Source organism: Ptychodera flava, chromosome 1 (genome assembly GCF_041260155.1).
Source record: "Ptychodera flava strain L36383 chromosome 1, AS_Pfla_20210202, whole genome shotgun sequence".
NCBI lineage: Eukaryota > Metazoa > Hemichordata > Enteropneusta > Ptychoderidae > Ptychodera > Ptychodera flava.
The window spans coordinates 449,452-467,106 of NC_091928.1; the positions used below are offsets into that span (position 1 = coordinate 449,452).

Sequence of the window (17,655 nt, forward strand, 5' to 3'; positions counted from 1 at the left end):
CAGACTCCGCTCTGACCATTAACGTTTATTTGTGGGCGCGGGCTCGAGGAAAGCCAAATTAACGGGCTCGGCAAGCCTCGCCCGTTAATTTTTGGCTTTCCTCTCGCCCTTGCCCACAAATAAACGTTAATGGTCAGCGCGTCGCCCGTTATTTCTATATTATAAGACTTCATGGAATATGCAAATGAGCTAATTATTAACTTGACAATGCGCAATGCTTCTCAGTACAATTGGATATTTATCAGATCAACATCTGTAGCAAGTTTCATCAAATTTAATGCTTTAATTTTGGAGTAAAATCATTAATTACAAAGTTCATTAAATATGCAAATGAACCCTTAATTAACTTCACACAAGTAAATGCTCTACACCACAATTAGATATCTGTCGGATCAGTATCTGCAGCAGGTTTCAGCACATTTGGTGCAGTTATTTTGGAGTTATACCACTAATTACTAAACTTCATAAAATATGCAAATGACCTATTTGTTAACTTGACACTGCCAAATGCTTCTCAGTACAATTAGATATTTATCAAAACAATATCTGTACCCAATTGCACTGACTTGGGTGCTGTAATTTCAGAGTTATATACCTTATTACAAAGTTCAATGCAAATGAACCCTTAATTAATTCTACACTACTAAATGCTTTACACTACAGTTAGAAATCAGTCGGATCAGTATCTGCAGCAAATTTCATCACATTTGGTGAAGTTATATCGGAGTTATATGACTAATTACAAACCTTCATAAAATATGCAAATGAGCTATTTATTAACTTGACACTGCCTAATGCTTCTAAGTATAATTAGATATATATCAGATCAATATTTGTTGCAAGCATCATCAAGTTTGGTGCAGCGATTTCAGAGTTATCTCACTAATAACAAAAGTTCATTAAATATGCAAATGAGAAGATAATTGACATGACACTCACAGTATCATCATAATGTTCTTAGATTGTCATCTGTGAAAAGTTTCATGAAATTTTGTGCAGTATTTCTTGATATATGTCTACACTGTCATTACCGTCTCCATAGGGAAACCATTGTATGGAAAAATTCGATATTGCATTACTTCATTAATATGCAAGCCACACTACCCAAAATCTAATCAGTTCTTGCAAGTAGCACATGGTACCTGTGTACCAAATCTGACCTGAATCCGTTCAGGCGTTTTTGAGTTATCGTGTAAACAGACAGACAGACAGACACACACACACACACACACACACACTAACACACACACACACACACGGACAAACAGACAGACATCGCTATGACAATAGCCCACGTGTTTACACACGTGAGCTGAAAATGTATACCAAATATCAAAGCTATCACATGAGCAACTATTGAGAAACAAATATTTTGACCAAAAACAGCAAAAATTGACCCAAAAATACAAAAATTGAAGATTTCATAAAATTTCACTATATCACACTAGGAGAACCCCCAGGAACCTGTATACCAAATATCAAAGGCATCAGACAAGTAGTTTTTGAGAAACACATTTTTTGACCAAAAATGGCAAAAATTGCACCAAAAATACATAATTGCAGATTTCATCTTATATTCTATATATCATATTTAGTTTATCTGTAGGAACCTGTATACCAAATATCAAAGCTGTCAGACGAGCGGTTTTGACGAAAGAAATTTTTGACCAAAAATGACCAAAAAAATCCTTAAAAATACAAATTTGCATATTTCATCACAATTTGAACAAATCCAAATTGGGTTATCCCTAGGGACCTGTATACCAAATATCAAAGCTGTCTGACCAGCGGTTATGAAGAAGAAGATTTTTTACCAAAAACGCCTTTTTTGGCACCAATTTGCATATTTTCAACAATATCAAAAAATAAAAAAAAGCACAATTATTTCAGGTCAGCCCAAAGTACTTACATGCTAATTTTTCATGTAATCTGCTCAGTGGTTATTGAGATTTTCAATTTTGACTGTTTTTACATTTTTTCACTTAATTTGCATATTTTTGGCAATGACAACTTCATTTGAACAAAATCTCATCTACAGCCCATCATCCATGTACACACCAAATATCAAGATAAAATGTGCAGTGGTTTTGGAGTTTTTGATGTTGACGGACAGACATACAGACATACATACATACAGACATTACCCTAGCCTATAAGAATAGCTTCCATTGCCATATATACATATAGCTATGGGAGCTAAAAATCACCTCAGCTTTGTTTTCTGGATCAAATTTTCCTACAAATTGATACCAAATACAACATAATTATGTTCACAGCCTTCAAAATTGTCTCACGACATATCCTGGGTTGGTATAGGTCATTTAAGGTCACAAACTGAGAAAATTACCTAAAATATACGAATTTTGGGGTTTCCCAACACTTTGAGCAGAAAATTTATCTAATAACATCTTTCGGGACTTTATACCAAATTACAAAGCTATCAAACAAGGGACTTTATACCAAATTACAAAGCTATCAAACAAGTAATTTTGAGATAAAGTTTTCTTGACCAAAAATGACAATATTGTCTTAAAGATACAAATTTTTATATTTCAGGACAATTTCCTCATATCTAACTACTGTCATCTCTGTACGTCTGTGTACCAAATATGAAAGCTGTCTGTCCAGGGGTTTTAAAAAAGGAAATACTGTTTAAGATTTTTTGACCAAAAATGACAAAATTGCTCAAAAATAGTGATTTTCCAATTTTGACATAATTTCAACAAATGAGAAGAGTAACACCCTTGCAAAGAGACAACCCAAATTTTAGAGCGATGGGTTGGTGGTTTTAGAGAAGAAGAATTTTACTGAAAATGAGAAAAATCACAAAAAAAATCAGCAAAAATACAAAATTAAGGATATCTTCACAATATTCATAAAACTGTATAAGGTTCACCTAAGGTACTTGCACACAAATTTTCAAAGCAATCAAAAAAGCGGTTCTTGAGTTATTTATTCTTAACCATTTTCACATTTTGTAAGCTCATTTGCATAATTTTGGCAATGCAGACTTCATTTGAACAAAATCCCATCTATAGCCCAGGATTCATCCACACACCAAATACCAAGCTGAAATGTGCAGCGGTTTGTGTGTTTTTGATGTTGACGGACATACTGTACGTACATACATACATACATACATACATACATACATACATACATACATACATACAGACGCCATTGACTTCAGCCTATACGATAAACTCACATTGGTATAACCAAATGTGTGCTAAAAATGATAGTATCACAATTTAAACAAATATGACTAAATAGCACCTATGTCATACATATGTAGGTCAATTTGTTTCTCGATATGATGCAATACGGCCACTGTGTGGCCATTTTATTACAATTTTTTCATGTCCAGAACCATAACTTAGACATATATCAAGCGTATTCATTCAAATTTAGTACAAGGAAATTGACCTATGTCATACATATGCACTTTAATTTGTTTTGTGATACGATCCAATATGGCTGCTGTGTGGCCATTTTGTTATGATTTTTTCATGTACAAAGCCATTATAACTCAGGCATATCTCAACCGATTTTATTCAAAGTTGGTACAAGGACATTGACCTAATGTCATACATATGCACATTGATTTGTTTTGTGATACGATCCAATAAGGCCGCCATGTGGCCATTTTATTACGATTTTTTCATGTCCTAAACTACGACTCAGACATGTATCACGCGAATTTATTCAAAAGTATTTTTATCACAGACCTAATGAAGAGGACTCATCCTCTCTGAGGACCTGTAATCAAAGTACCCATTAACAAGTGGGGACTGTGTCATCAACAATGAATTGTTGTATAACAATTTAACAGTTCTATGGTTTGACTTTTAGTGCAGCAATGCAGTTTTGACAGATTAATATAACAGATATTATGTGTACAGTTCTGAATGGAATGTTAGAGTCAGTTATTTTGTTTACAGTTCATACAGCACTGTTATGCGTTATTGTCGCATATTTTTGTGTTTTAGCACTTTATTGTCGCATATTTTTGTGTTTTCTTTTTTTAAATTTTAAATCCTCATGAGCAGAAAAAAGGTTGACGTGGCAGGTCTGAATTGATGCACAAGAGGATCAGAAACAATTGAACTTTTTAATTTTTTTTCCCCTAAGGGAGCCGTTATTATTTACGGCCTCGGGTTTTGGAAGAATTTCATCGGAAACTCCAAAATTTTGAGTAACCTCCCTTGCCAACCATGATGAATTTGAGTTACCCTTAGAAATGTTGACTAACCCCTCACACTTAGAACAGTTAAGGTAGCAGTATTAAAGGCTATTTTTGCACGAATTCTTTTCTCAGAGTTAATGTCAAGTTTGAAGTGTTAGAATCAAGATATTTAGTTCAAATTTTCAGGATAATTCCCTTAGTTAATACTTTCTCCAAAGAATACAAAAATTGTATATTTGTAGCCATGATTTTGAAATATGACACCAATCAATATTAAAATTTAATTTTCATAATTTTTTTACATATTTGAATTTAATAATAATTGGATAGTATTAATATTACCAAATTAGTTATATGTTGACACTGTTAATTGTAAGATTTGTACGGCAGGATTTGTAGATAAAATTTGTTTTTATGATTTTACATGGGTTTACATATCAAAAAATTATTAAAAAATTCTTTCAAATTTCAAAATGTGATTTTTCAAAAAGTACTTCAAATACAGGAAAATTTTGCCATACGAATCTTATCTGTAACCTTGTTAATAGGCTGTAAAAATTCCATGTCCATATCTCATTTCAAAGGTTGGATTAAATTGGTATAAAATTATGTACGAAAACTGTTATTCTGTTAAAAAAGTTGAAAACAAGCCATATTTGCACCCCTCATTTGAAGTCACAGAGCAGTCTTTTTGGTTAATCTCACTTTTGACACCCCTTTGACACTCAAAGAATCTAAAAATGCATTTACAATAGCAGTCACGCATTCTGAATGCAAGCACTGCCTTGTCAAACTTTCCTGAAAAACAGTAAAAAATGACTTTCCCTTTTCAAACATTTTTTTAAAAGCTACGGGACCTCTACCATAGTTAATACACGAAGGACTCCCCAACTTCCTCTTATTTGGTCAGTTTTTCAGAAATTTCAATGGGCTATAACTCTGCAATGCCTATGACCCAAAATGTCTAGTTTTTTTTATTCCACAGAGAATGTTGACTACTTTTATGTTTTAATAGTTTTATTGAAGTTTATACCTGACGCTCTAGCCTTTACCGCCACCACATTTATTTGTAAAAAATACAGCAATAGTAAAGACCTTTCATATCCTGATGTACCCTGCTAGATTATTATTGGTTATCTCATGACAGTTGAAATAGGTGAAACCAACAAAAAATTCAAAGTGACAATAAAAGACAGATCTAGCTCACGTACGCTAAAACCAGTATCCAACCATATAATATTGTTTTTGGTAGGGTATCATGACAGCTAGGTTTTCACTAGGATATCTGACTGGGGAGAATTTGAAAGTACATGGGAGAACACACAAGAGGCTGAGGGGAAAAGTGTCAGAGGGGGTGTCCCTATCTTGCGTGCAAAAATTTTGAGAAATTGATGTGGGCAATGGTGCAGTCTGGTGCAATGAAATGTTTTTAATTTGCTTTTTTACAAAGTAAAATTGTCAGAACACCTTAAGGGGGAGAGCACAAGAGAGGTGTCCTCCTCTTGCATAGAAAATTTTTAGAAATTGGTGCATGTGGGATGGTGCATTCAGAGAGGCGTATCAATTTATTTTGCACTTGGTAAAATCGGTTGACAATGATATATTGAATACTAGTACTGTACTTTCAATGACATTGTTGCATGATCAGTGTTTAAGTCACAATATTCAACAACCAACTAATGACTGTACTTTTTGTAAAACACAGTTCTCAGTTTGCTAGAAATTGAAGACCAAACAATATGCAGGAATGGAAATCCTGTGACCTACTCACATTGTGTCATTTCTCCAGCTGCCATGCTTCAAATGAAAAGTTAAAATATGTTTCTGTGATATAAATAAAGGATGAATTCACAACACAGATCAGTTTTGTCCTACTGATGATCCTGCGAAAAATTTGAGGTGTAATGGTGCAGTCTGGATAATCTGAGAGGTGTCACTTTGCTTTTTACTAGTAAAATTGTAGGAACACCCCGAGGGGCAAGCATGAGAGGGGGGTGTCGGCCCTCTCGCATCGAAAATTTTGAGAAATTAATGTGTTCAATGGTGCGATTTGAGAAGAGTTTCAATGTTTTGCACCAAAAATTGAGTACTTCTTCCTTTCTACATTTTGCGCAATCCCCCCTTGAAGTGACCCCCTCCTATTCCTCGATCCTCCGACCCCCTCCAGGCCGTAAATAATGACGGCTCCCTAAAAATCTGCATACCAAGTTTCTGGCAACGAATTGCAAATCGGGCATGTGGTTACAGATAAGAGTTGTAGGATTTTCCCCATTTTTACCTTATTTGCATAAGTGTGTACATAAATACATACATACATGATGCCGCCGACTTACTCTGTTCATGTTTTCTTTGACCTTGGAACGCAGGCCACAGCGCTTATCAATCAGTGTGTTCGCACTTTCTATTCTCTAACGTGGATTCAAAGCCAGCGTTAGATGTCAATTGTAAATGTATTCCAGTATGTTTCGCCGTTGTGGTCTGAAGTTTATAAACAGAAAAGGGCTGGTTTATTATGCTTGCAACCACTGAGTTTGTAGAATATGAGCTATACATGAATATTCTTAAATATATTGCGTCGATCACAAAATAGAACAATTTAAGTTTTGTCCCAGGCGCGTGGCTACTGTGTTCTCGATCGAAACTCGTTAGAGTCAGATTTGCAAGCAATATTTTTCGGTCAAAATGCTAAATGTATATCCGACCCGCATGAACAGCGTTTAGAACATAACTACACAGACGTCTTATATTACTGACTTCACTCCGTTTGGAAACAACGTCAACACGGAGAATATAGAATCCAGCAAACATGCAAAGACCGGGTGAGAAGACCTGTACTTCTGTAGTCCGCAATATTCGTTGTCGTTTTCCGAGTGTGATTCTGATTCTGAGTTTACTTACACCTTAGTCATATTCATTGAAGTTCGTTCCTCGACTTCAGAAGTTTTGGCTTGACAACTTTCGGAAATATTGCCTTAGTGATCAAGAGACACGTCCTTAGCTATTTGCCACACCAACCAGTGGTGTGATCATCAGATTTCAGCAACATGATAAAACTGTTTTCGCTCAAACAACAGAAAAAGGATGGTGAAGTTGGAGGTAAATCTGGCAGTAGTCAAAAGAGAGCATCAGCAGCCCAGCTGAGAATAACGAAAGGTAAAACTCCAGTCATGAAAATTAGAGCATTGACCGAAATTACGTCATGTAACTCATTTAACGATGTAAACAGGCCGGGGGAGGCATGATTGATACTTGTCAACATTTAATCCGAGCATGACATATATAGTCGGTCGTGAGTTCCGGTCCGCGTTTAGGATGGGATGGAGCCCGCCAATCTCGATCACAGTACAGACTTGTCCTCCATGGGTACCTCTTTCCCACACACAAAATATTTCAAACGAATCTAAAATACAACAGACATATGTACTAAGTGGCTGTTTACTTAACATGAGTACCAATGGCTTCAAGTGACACTCCTTGGACGATAGGTTATTCACAAATAATTGGTGTAGGCAAAAAGAGACTAGTCAGGTCGAGTTTCTAGCTGCAAAATTGTAGCTCTACGGTGAGGCGGTCGGTGAGTTTTGGTTTTTGCGACCTCGCTCACCAGTAGAGCTACAATGCCGAAGGCCCTGAAGCATACAAAATAAGCACAAGACACATGGCATGGCATTTCATTAAGTTTTGAAGTAGGGGGCCAGAATGAAAAAGTAGGCGGCTTGCAGCTGCCATGACCACAAAGCGGTCGTCGTGGGGGAGGGTCCGGGAGGGGGTGTTCCCCCTCCCGGCCGAAGGCCGGAAACCCTGAAAAATGAGTTAAAATTCACTTTTTACAGCTCACAGTCACATGAATTTCTAGTATTTTTAGGAGAATTGTCAGCAGTGTTCCAGGGCAATTTGTGTTCATATCATAAAAGCCATTTTACCTGGGAGATTAGGCCTAAATATGATAATTCATAATTACAAATAATAAAATGTGGTAATGTTGACGATATTTTGAACAAAGAAAACTGAAGTCTTAGAACCTAAGAACCTCAGTCTATGCTTTTGGGAGGTAAACTATAATAATTCACTATTATTAATGATATAAATTTGATATTGTAGACGATGTTATAACTGTTACATCTAGACAGGGGTTAGGGGATTGCCCCTCTGTTGAAATGTTGGCACCCCAATTAATTTGTCAAGGCGGACCACTCCCCCAATGAAATGTAGCGGTACAAGTAGAACACATGAATTTGTGAAAACCCCCCAAATTTTCTATTAAAGGGGGAAATCCCCTTGTTGATGCCATCCTGGATGAAACACTGATATTTTAAGCACAGTAAATGAGAAAATTTTCATTAATGTATAATGTTATGCTTTAAAATTAATGTAAGAACCCTGATGTTTGGTATGGCAATCTGTAGATGAAGAACTGTTAAACCACTGGGGAGGTAAAAAGGATAATTTATTTAAGAATAACGATAAAAACTGACAATCATTACCATATTTCGCAAATAGAATCAAAGATCCTCAAGGTTATTTGACTATATGGGTATGCAAAGTAAGAACCTTGATGTAGGATATGAAAATTTGTACGTTCAGAAGCTCACATTTGGATTTAACCTGACGATCGCTTTTGAAGTGAATTTTAGTGGTCTGATTGTATTTTAACCGCTTTCTGGGTGACGTTTTTATTGGCGTCGATGGACCGAAAAGCAGTATATAATACGACCAGCTGGTTATATACCTTGACATTTACGCCTACCTCGGTGCATGGAGCTACTACCTCCATGCACGGTGAAACGCACGTCGGCTTACTAAAATTCGAACTGTTGTCGGGAAGTTTTTCGCGAGAAAAAAATTAGGTCATTGTCTTCGAAAACAGTTTAAATCCACGTAATTATCCTTCTCTTGTTTCTTGGTCCACTTCAAAACCGAAGATCGCACAGAGAAGCTTGACCTTGCGATCGCTTCCGTCACAGTCGCTCGAGAGCTATTCAGCTCTGGGACTATTCGCCCCATAGACGAGTGTACAGAAGCGAGTTGTTTCTCGCTTATATACACTCGTCTATGGGGCGAATAGTCCCAGAGCTGAATAGCTCTCGAGCGACTGTGCTTCCGTCTTCATTTGTTCATCGACCATTTTTAATTGAGCTAATGACAGCCTACAGGTGTAGTACGCACGTTTTCATTAACGTATATAAAGGTCACCACATCGGGATCAGCAATTCAGGTATCCAATAGAATCGTCCGTTGCAATTCTGATTTTTATTAAGGCAGTATATGCAAGGACCGTGCTGCATCATAGTACAAGGCGATCGTAGTAGTCGCTCGTCTTCTAAATTTTGTTTCACATACAAGCCGTTGCAAAGTTTGACTACACAGTTTGTGAAACTTGTCCGTATCATTTCAGAAGATAAAAAATATTTCAGCGATGAAGAGTTCAAATTTTCCGAAAAAGTAGCCGGCGAAATCGTAAGAGTAACCGGTCAATTTCGCCGGCTGCCGGCTCTTAATGAAAACCCCTGCACATGGCATGGCATTTTGATGTAAAATCCCATATATTTACTGCATTTGGTCATACTGATTTATCACTACTGAAGATTAAACACTGTACTTCACTAACCTTGTCGTGTATGGGGTTTGGTATTTGTTCAAATATGTCGATCGCGTTCCAAAAACATTTCTTGGAGCCGCCATTACCAACTTCCGGTAATGGCGGCTCCCAGAAACACGCTCAATGTTTATGGAACGTGATCGACGTGTCTGTGCTAATACCAAACCCCATAAACGACAAGGTTAGTGTAGTATAGTGTTTAGTCTTCAGTGGTGATAAATTGGTACGACCAAATGCAGTAAATATGTGGGATTTTACATGAAAATGCCGCACCATGTGTGGCGCTTATTTTGTAGCTACAAGGCCTTCGGCATTGTAGCTCTACTGGTGAGTGAGGTCGCAAAAACCAAAACTCACCGACCGCCTCACCGTAGAGCTACAATTTTGCAGCTAGTCGAGTTTCGTGCTTCTACACACGCGATTGTGCAGTACGGCCAAGCTTGGCGGTACTCTAAGCTTGTGTGAAGGTTTGCCAATACTCTTCGGCCAAGCTTGTCGTCGATAAAGATTAATCCAATCTTGTTTGCAAATCTTGAGATAAGGATTGTGTCCAAAGCTTGGAACAGGGTTATTGCCAATTATCTTAAATCAAGTGTACCTGGGATTCAGCTTCAGTGAAGCTTGGCATTTTAACCTTCACCTAAGGACAAACAACGGAGCTGTTACGTATGGCCAGAAAACGCAGACACGCAGTTTGGTCGATATCGCGTTGTATTCAAGTGATGTGCCCAAAATGCAGACGCATTTTGTGTAATAACCCCTTTATCATACATGCATACATTGGTTATGATCATTTCACTGGCGACATTCCAATACTTGATATGAAATCGACAGAAATAGGCCCTTGTTTATCATTATTCACGCTGTACTCATATATAGAAAGTTGGTTGCGAAGGAGTGATGGCAACCATTTCACTTGTTGATATTATTCCGCTTTGGGCCATTCCACTTCACTGGGTGGTTGAGGTAAAATTTCAAATTAAACATTAATTATTAAGATGTCAATCCGGGTTTCCATAATTTGTAGGATGTTAATTATGTGAAGTAACACATTAAATGTGAAACATAGGCTGGAGTGTGTAAAGTGAGTAATTTTTCAGCTCTGAAAAATACTCACAGCCCTTCATGAAAGTTACGAGGCCCACCGAAAATCTGATCAAAATCGACCTCGCCGAGGAAAGAGTCAGAGGAAAACTTGCACAGATATCTGTACACATGCGCCTCTCATACGAATGCATGTGGATGTACGTTGTGCCAGTCAGTTCGTCTTCAAGAATTATCCATGTCCTTACACGTCCCATATGCGGAATTTATCATCTTAGAAAGGCATTTGTTAGCTGATTAGGGAAAAATTGAAGTGAATACAGCTTGGTAATTTTTTTTTTCGTTGCAATATACAAATAAATCATTTCAAAGGTATTTACATCGTCTGCTCGTATATTTTTGTCACTAGCTTGCCTAATATGAGTGACTAAACTTGTTTAAACGACCTACATAAAGTTTGTCTTTCTTGGGAGTATATTTACTAGTAATATGATTTGTGTCAAAAACTTACAAGGAACAGGATCACAAACTTTCTGAGTCACTATGATGAATCGTAAAGTGTGGTGTGTGCATCTCTTCGCTGTCGTGTATTTTCAGAAGTGTAGCCGGATTTTCATGGCTCATTTATGGCTATACTTGATATAATTCAGTGCATCGGTATTAAACCTTGTCAACAAGAAACTTGTCATATAGCGGTTAATTCATAAAAGTCGTGATGCAGTTGATCAAGCCGCACTCTTCAGCTGTGCAGACGACATGAAATTGAAAGCACCGGCATACCGGATCGTGATGATAAAGTCTAAAGAGGTGTTCCTGTCGCTATGTCGGTCTCAACGCAAACATATTTCAACGCGTTCATGTTTATTTTATGCAAAGCCCGCTTACTGTCTATATTTTTACTTAAATGTGAATCATAACTTTCAAACTAATAATTTGCCAAGAACCGGCAGCAAAATTGGCTCCCTAAACTGAGCAAAAACATAACCCTTTAGGTCAAATGCTGGGTCAAGGTACCCAAAAGCTACAGTAGAAACGAGGATGATAAAAAGCTTATCCGTAAAGTTCGGCCCAAGGTTTACTGCCCAAAGCTTGGAACAAGATTTGGAAGTTTAAGCTTAAAATTATAAAGGTTAGTTTGCCCTAAGCTTCAACAAAGGTGTGCAAGGATAAGCTTCAGCTAATCTTGGGCGTCCAAGTCTTAATTTAACCCCTTGACTACCTATGGCGCCGGATATATCCGGCGCCATATTGAATTACCATATACCTTGAGTGCCGGAAATATCCGGCACAGTTAAATAGGCGTATTTGCTTCGTTTTTGTCGCTAAAAATCCCGTAATTTTGGCGTTGGCACGCAGCGCGACTAAGACTGATGTATTCCGATCTGGCCTGAATGTGATTGCGCCCCCGTACGTCCGAGTATGGCCAAAATCCGGAAGCAAATGTCGTGACCCATGACCTCGACCCTGAAAGGTCAGGCTGATCACAGAAGCGTCGCGCTGATTGTTTACAGTTTTCAGAAGTACGGACGATCGCGAAGATGTTTATGGTTTGTTTTTTTAATGAAATGAAATGTTTATTTATTGAAAACAAATGATTTATGTGTAAATATGTTCTATTAACAGCAATATTCGTGAATGAAACTAGAGGAAATACAATTTTTTACTATAAGCCAGTGAAATTTTATAGCAGCCATATTATCAAATTGACTGGTCACATGACTGGTCATGTGTTTGGTCATGTGATATGTTGTTCCCTAAAATGTATTTTTAAATATTGTGAATTGTTTTTTGATAAATCATAACCATTTTAGATGCATGTTTCTGCAAGGAAGACATAAAGCAGGTGTTTACAAATATAAAATGTGTTGATTTTCAAATACAGAATCATGTCAGATGCTGATGTTTGTGGTTCATTTACTCTGTCTTTTGTGAGAAAAATCTCAAATAGGTACATGATAACTTCTATAAATAAAGTAAAGGGTAGTTATTATTACTATATAAAGACAATGCCATGAAAATTGCAACTGTATTCAAATTTACGTCATTTTATGGATTCAAAACACGTCCTGATGCTTCAAATATTCATATTCTTTGTCAACTCTGGTCACATGATGTGTCATGTGATCAGTCACGTGACCTGGAAATACAAAACTTATGTATGAAAAAGTGGGAAATTTCATGCTGATCAGAAAATATATGGTTTATTGGTACTTACTTAATTTTTACTCTAAGCAGTGTTCATGCAATGACCACACCTAAGATTTTATAAATATTTACATAAGGGCCCTGGTATATAGGAATACATTGGCCTTGGTAGTCAAGGGGTTAAGGTCGGCACGCAAACCATTGTTCTGAGCTTCGGCGCCAAGCTTCATATAAGCTTGGACTAAGGTATTACACAATCGCGTGTATAGCCCGTCATCCGGTCCCCAGTAACCTTGACCCCCTCTATCTTAGTCACCACGACCAATGCATACCTTTCTTTCAGTATTAAGGAGACAAACTTGTATTACTAATTATCTTGAAAGCATGCCATCTAAAACCTTGATGTCATCAGTTATATTTGATGTTCATAGCACTTTGAAGTCTTTATGGGCCGTGGTAATTAAAACATGCGCACCTTAAACGCAACTAAGTTAAACAAAAGTTAGGAAGTGCAAAATCCAGTTATCCTCATTCTGTATCAGCATACCTACAGGTAAGGTACGCCAAGTAATGCATACATGTACATATACCTATAACTTATAAGTGCATATTTGCCAAGCTGGACAAGATGCGATCTTTAAAGGGAAACCTAAGTCCAGCGACATTGACCGTTTATACCTTCCAAAATCACCCTTGAATAAAATGCAGCTCAAATTTGCAACATAATTGCACGCGCCGACGACTACGGAGCGACGAAAAGAGACATTGAAGTAGACGACATTTATGGAAATAAGCTCGGAATTCCATGGGCGCGAAAGGGCTCATGGGAGGAGCGTGCGTGACGTCATCGGCGATACAGACGATTGTAGCTTGCAGCTGAAGGAGTTCTGTAAACAGTTCAGCGCGTTTGTAAGACGACTATGGAGAGTTCGGACAGTGATATTTCTGACATCGAGTATTAATTTTCCCCGACTGAAATCAAACCATACTCATTTGAACCAAGATATCATGAAAGCATCTCCACACATCGTTCATATTTGGTTTTTTGCGTTTTGTGTATGATTCCACGAAGGGAGTCACTGTGCTTGTACAGACCCCGAACTGAATTGGAGACACTGAGTGACCCTGCGATCTTTCAACGCTACGTTTCTAAAACATAGTTTTCTTTACCAGTCGCTTAAAATTAATTTTTGGTTCGTGAATGATACGGAAGGATTGACTGATTGTATGTGTTACCATAGACCCTCGAGGGTCTATGGTGTTACCATGTAAGTCGAGCTTGGCCAGATCTTTAAGGTTGCGAAATCTCCGATATGTATCGGAAAATATTTATTCGCGATTCGACAAATCTATAGTGTCGTCTATTTTTCGAAGTTCGTTTCGAACTTAGGAAGTCGGGCTTACTCGGATCTACAAAGTGATGAAATCTCCGATATAGTGGATATTTGCCCGCTATTTAAAAAAGACAGTATCGTCTATTGTTGTAAGGAATGTATTTCATACAAGACCAGCCAAAACTCCCGATGATGTCCGATATGTCCTCTGTTCAAGTCCCGATCGATCGCCAAGTAAAAATGTATTACCTGTACAGAATGTAATTCGTGCAAGGCCCTCCCAAACTCACGATGATATCCGATCGGCCCTCTCGACGAAGTCCCGATAGTAGTGTATGAAAGTTCGTGTGGATATTTAATGAACAAATACTTTGCATGTAAAACATGTATTTCGTGCATGAATAAATCTAATAATGTAAAACATACAGTATTCTTGACTACCGGCCATGGATGCTATTTTTGAACTTAGAGTCGGACAGAGGTAGTCGGATCTGTTAGGTGGTGAAATCTCCGATATACATCGGACATTTACCCTCAATTTGACAATGTATCGTCTAGTATCAGAGTTAACCCTTTTCCTGCCAAGTCGGTGAAAATCCGCTTGAAATTCGGTGTAGCTAGAATCTGAGCAGCCACGGCCGTTATCCTGCCAAGGCGGTGGAAATCGGGCTACTTTTTGGTACCCCCTTTCCTGCCTAGTCGACGGAACTACGTGTAGCAAACCCTTGCTCGCGCTAGGGGTCGTTCGAGGACAGGTTTTGGGCGAGGAACGGCGTTTGCTCTCGAAATGGGTTCACAGAGAGTCCAACGACAGGGAAAGGTGCGGAAGCTACCCAGCCAGTCCCCCACCCCGGTGGGGGACTGTTTTTTTTTGGGGGGACGAGTAGCGTACTTGGCAGGTTAGCACGTTGACGTATTCTAGCGGAGTTTGGGGTAACTTGGCTCTGAGGCACTACATAGATTGCGGCCGAAATTGACCGTCTCGGCAACGCTAATCTGTAAGGCAACCGCCTAAGACCGCCTCAGCTGGCGGTGCAATTTTTTGCCAATGGTGCGAGACGAAAATCACGGACTTGGTCCTGATTGACGGGAAGTGCGGACGGATTTGACGGACTCGGCTTTCTCTAAGGCAACCGCCTAAGACCGCCTCAGCTGACGGTGCAATTTTTTGCCAATGGTGCGAGACGAAAATCACGGACTTGGTCCTGATTGACGGGAAGTGCGGACGGATTTGACGGACTCGGCTTGATTAGTCCCTGACATGGAACTGATCCGAACGGACTTGAGCGACATTTGTGAAGGGTAACCACCGCTTTTAACCGACTTGTTACCTTCTCGAAAAGACTACCCACTCAGATGTCGGACGTTGTCGGCTGCACTTGGCTCTAGACGTTCAAGCCGTGCAACGAAACCACACCGCCTCAGCCTTGCCATTCAGGAACATGGCCTCAAAATTTGATACCATTGTTCACCGACTTGGCGGCTGCGGTTAGGTGCGTGAACCGTTGTTCACCGACTTGTTACGCCTATGTTGTCCCTGTGAAGTTCGGCTAACGGCCGAGTCTAACGGGAGTTGGCAGACCTGTGTTTGGTTTATACCGTAGTATGACCGACTCAGGTAGAGGTACCTGTCGGTATATTCCGAGTTTTACGCACTCGGGCGTCAATGACGGGTCGTCATCACCGCTGATGACGTAGACGTGCTGGCCACGTTATTTGAAGGAGCCATGTTTGCCCAACGGACGAGGCCGAGACAGCCGTTGACAATTTTGGCATCCTTCATCTTTGACCGCCTTAGTTGGGTAAGCCGCTCGGCAGGCGACGGTTATGACCTAAACAAGCCGCTGAAGCACTGTTCGTTGCCGTACAAGAACGAGACGGCCAGTCCATTACTGCTTAATGGGCGATCTGTCGGGTTGGCTTGTCACCGACTTGGATGACAATACGCCCTGCGCAGGCGTACTTAGAAGGGACATGAGGTTAAAGATACGGGTTTCCCACCCGTACTAAACATGGGCTTGGGCCAACGTCCTTGGGTGGCAGGTGCGCATGCCACGTACCCAGCTGGACGGAATGTCAAGTTGAGATGCTAATGACATTGACTATGTTATGCTAAGTGCTCGAGGGATTTGCATCGCAAATGAGTATTATTAGCATATCAAATGGTGCGGACAGGCAATTTACATGACGGGTAGGAATGTCAGCGCCTGTTGGTGGACTGATTGCCGTAGGTCCATTATAATAACAGGTGGTTGCATATATTAACACCCCTGCGTCCAATCATGTCCAGGGCTTTGTTTCCCTGTGGCTTTAAAAGGGAGGGACCTGCTAGTCTGTCGACACTGTTCCAGACATGAGCTTGACGGACCGCAAAAGTTTTCTGAAGGCGAGCAGACGACTGAAGCTCAAAGATGCAGAGTCTCCGGGCGGTAGTGGTAGCGATCGTTGTGATGTCCCTAGTAAACGTTCTAAGAAGTCGGGCAAGAAACGCTCCCGTAAGGCGAAGCCATCTCCGGCTGAAAAACCCAGTGGTAAGCGTAAACGTAAGACCGATCGTTCTGCCGATGAGGATGATGACGGGTCACCGGTCGCCAGTGGTTCTCACCCGGCTGCTCCGGGAGAGACTACTTCACCTGCAGAGACTACATCTGCTCTCGGGAGAGACTACTTCACCTGCAGAGACTACATCTGCTGCTGCTAGTGAGACAGTGAGTAACGAGACGGCTGATGCCATTGGTTCTCCCCCGGCTGCTCCGGGAGAGACACCACCTGTTGCTACTATGAGCCCTCATCCTGCGTCAGGAGAGGTTCCTGTGCCCAGTGCGAAAGAGCTTGAGTCCTCGTCATCAGCAGAGGCTGCCGAGCCCGCTCCTGCCATAGTTTCGTGTGCTGCGATGTCCCCGCCGAAAAAGATAGTGCGGAGGGTTCGTTATCAGGATAGCCCACCTGATTTTGAGCCAGATATGATCCTTGATGCCGCTACGGGCGAGTTCAGGCCCAGACGCCCAGACGACGGTGATATCACCGCTGAGTCCGACTCGGAGGTTGACGAGGATGCGGCAGAGGACGATGACTTTTATGACAGGCAGTATGTAGGTGAGGCAAGCTCTGACGACGATGATGACGTTGCTGCTGTGTTGGCGGAGGACGACACCCCTCCTGTCTGGCGTATGTCGGAGACTACCGATGCTAATATATTTGAGGAGACCGATTTTGACCATGAGAGAGGACCGACTTTCACCTTGCCCAGCCACGCCCCTTATGAAAATTGTCTGTAGAAATTCTATTGAAATTGATGACAAAATTCAATTTAAGTGATATAGAATTTCTACAGAAATTCTACTGAA

At 39.9% G+C, this 17,655-nt stretch overlaps 1 protein-coding gene and 1 long non-coding RNA gene across 3 annotated transcripts in view; one reads left to right on the forward strand and one right to left on the reverse strand.

Annotated features, from left to right (window-relative positions):
* Nucleotides 1-6,792, reverse strand: part of LOC139135824 (uncharacterized) — a 28,729-nt gene extending 21,937 nt beyond the window's left edge. Inside the window, exon 1 of the long non-coding RNA XR_011553119.1 lies at nucleotides 6,520-6,792. This is a non-coding gene — a long non-coding RNA (uncharacterized lncRNA). The remainder of the gene's footprint in view (nucleotides 1-6,519) is intronic.
* A 279-nt stretch (nucleotides 6,793-7,071) lies between these two features.
* Nucleotides 7,072-17,655, forward strand: part of LOC139134594 (NEDD8-conjugating enzyme Ubc12) — a 64,558-nt gene continuing 53,974 nt past the window's right edge. The window contains exon 1 of one of the 2 annotated variants that reach the window (XM_070702710.1): nucleotides 7,072-7,339. In XM_070702710.1, the coding sequence (XP_070558811.1) occupies nucleotides 7,231-7,339 (109 nt within the window). In that variant the 5' untranslated portion in view covers nucleotides 7,072-7,230. The remainder of the gene's footprint in view (nucleotides 7,340-17,655) is intronic. The other variant, XM_070701905.1, reaches the window with a different exon arrangement.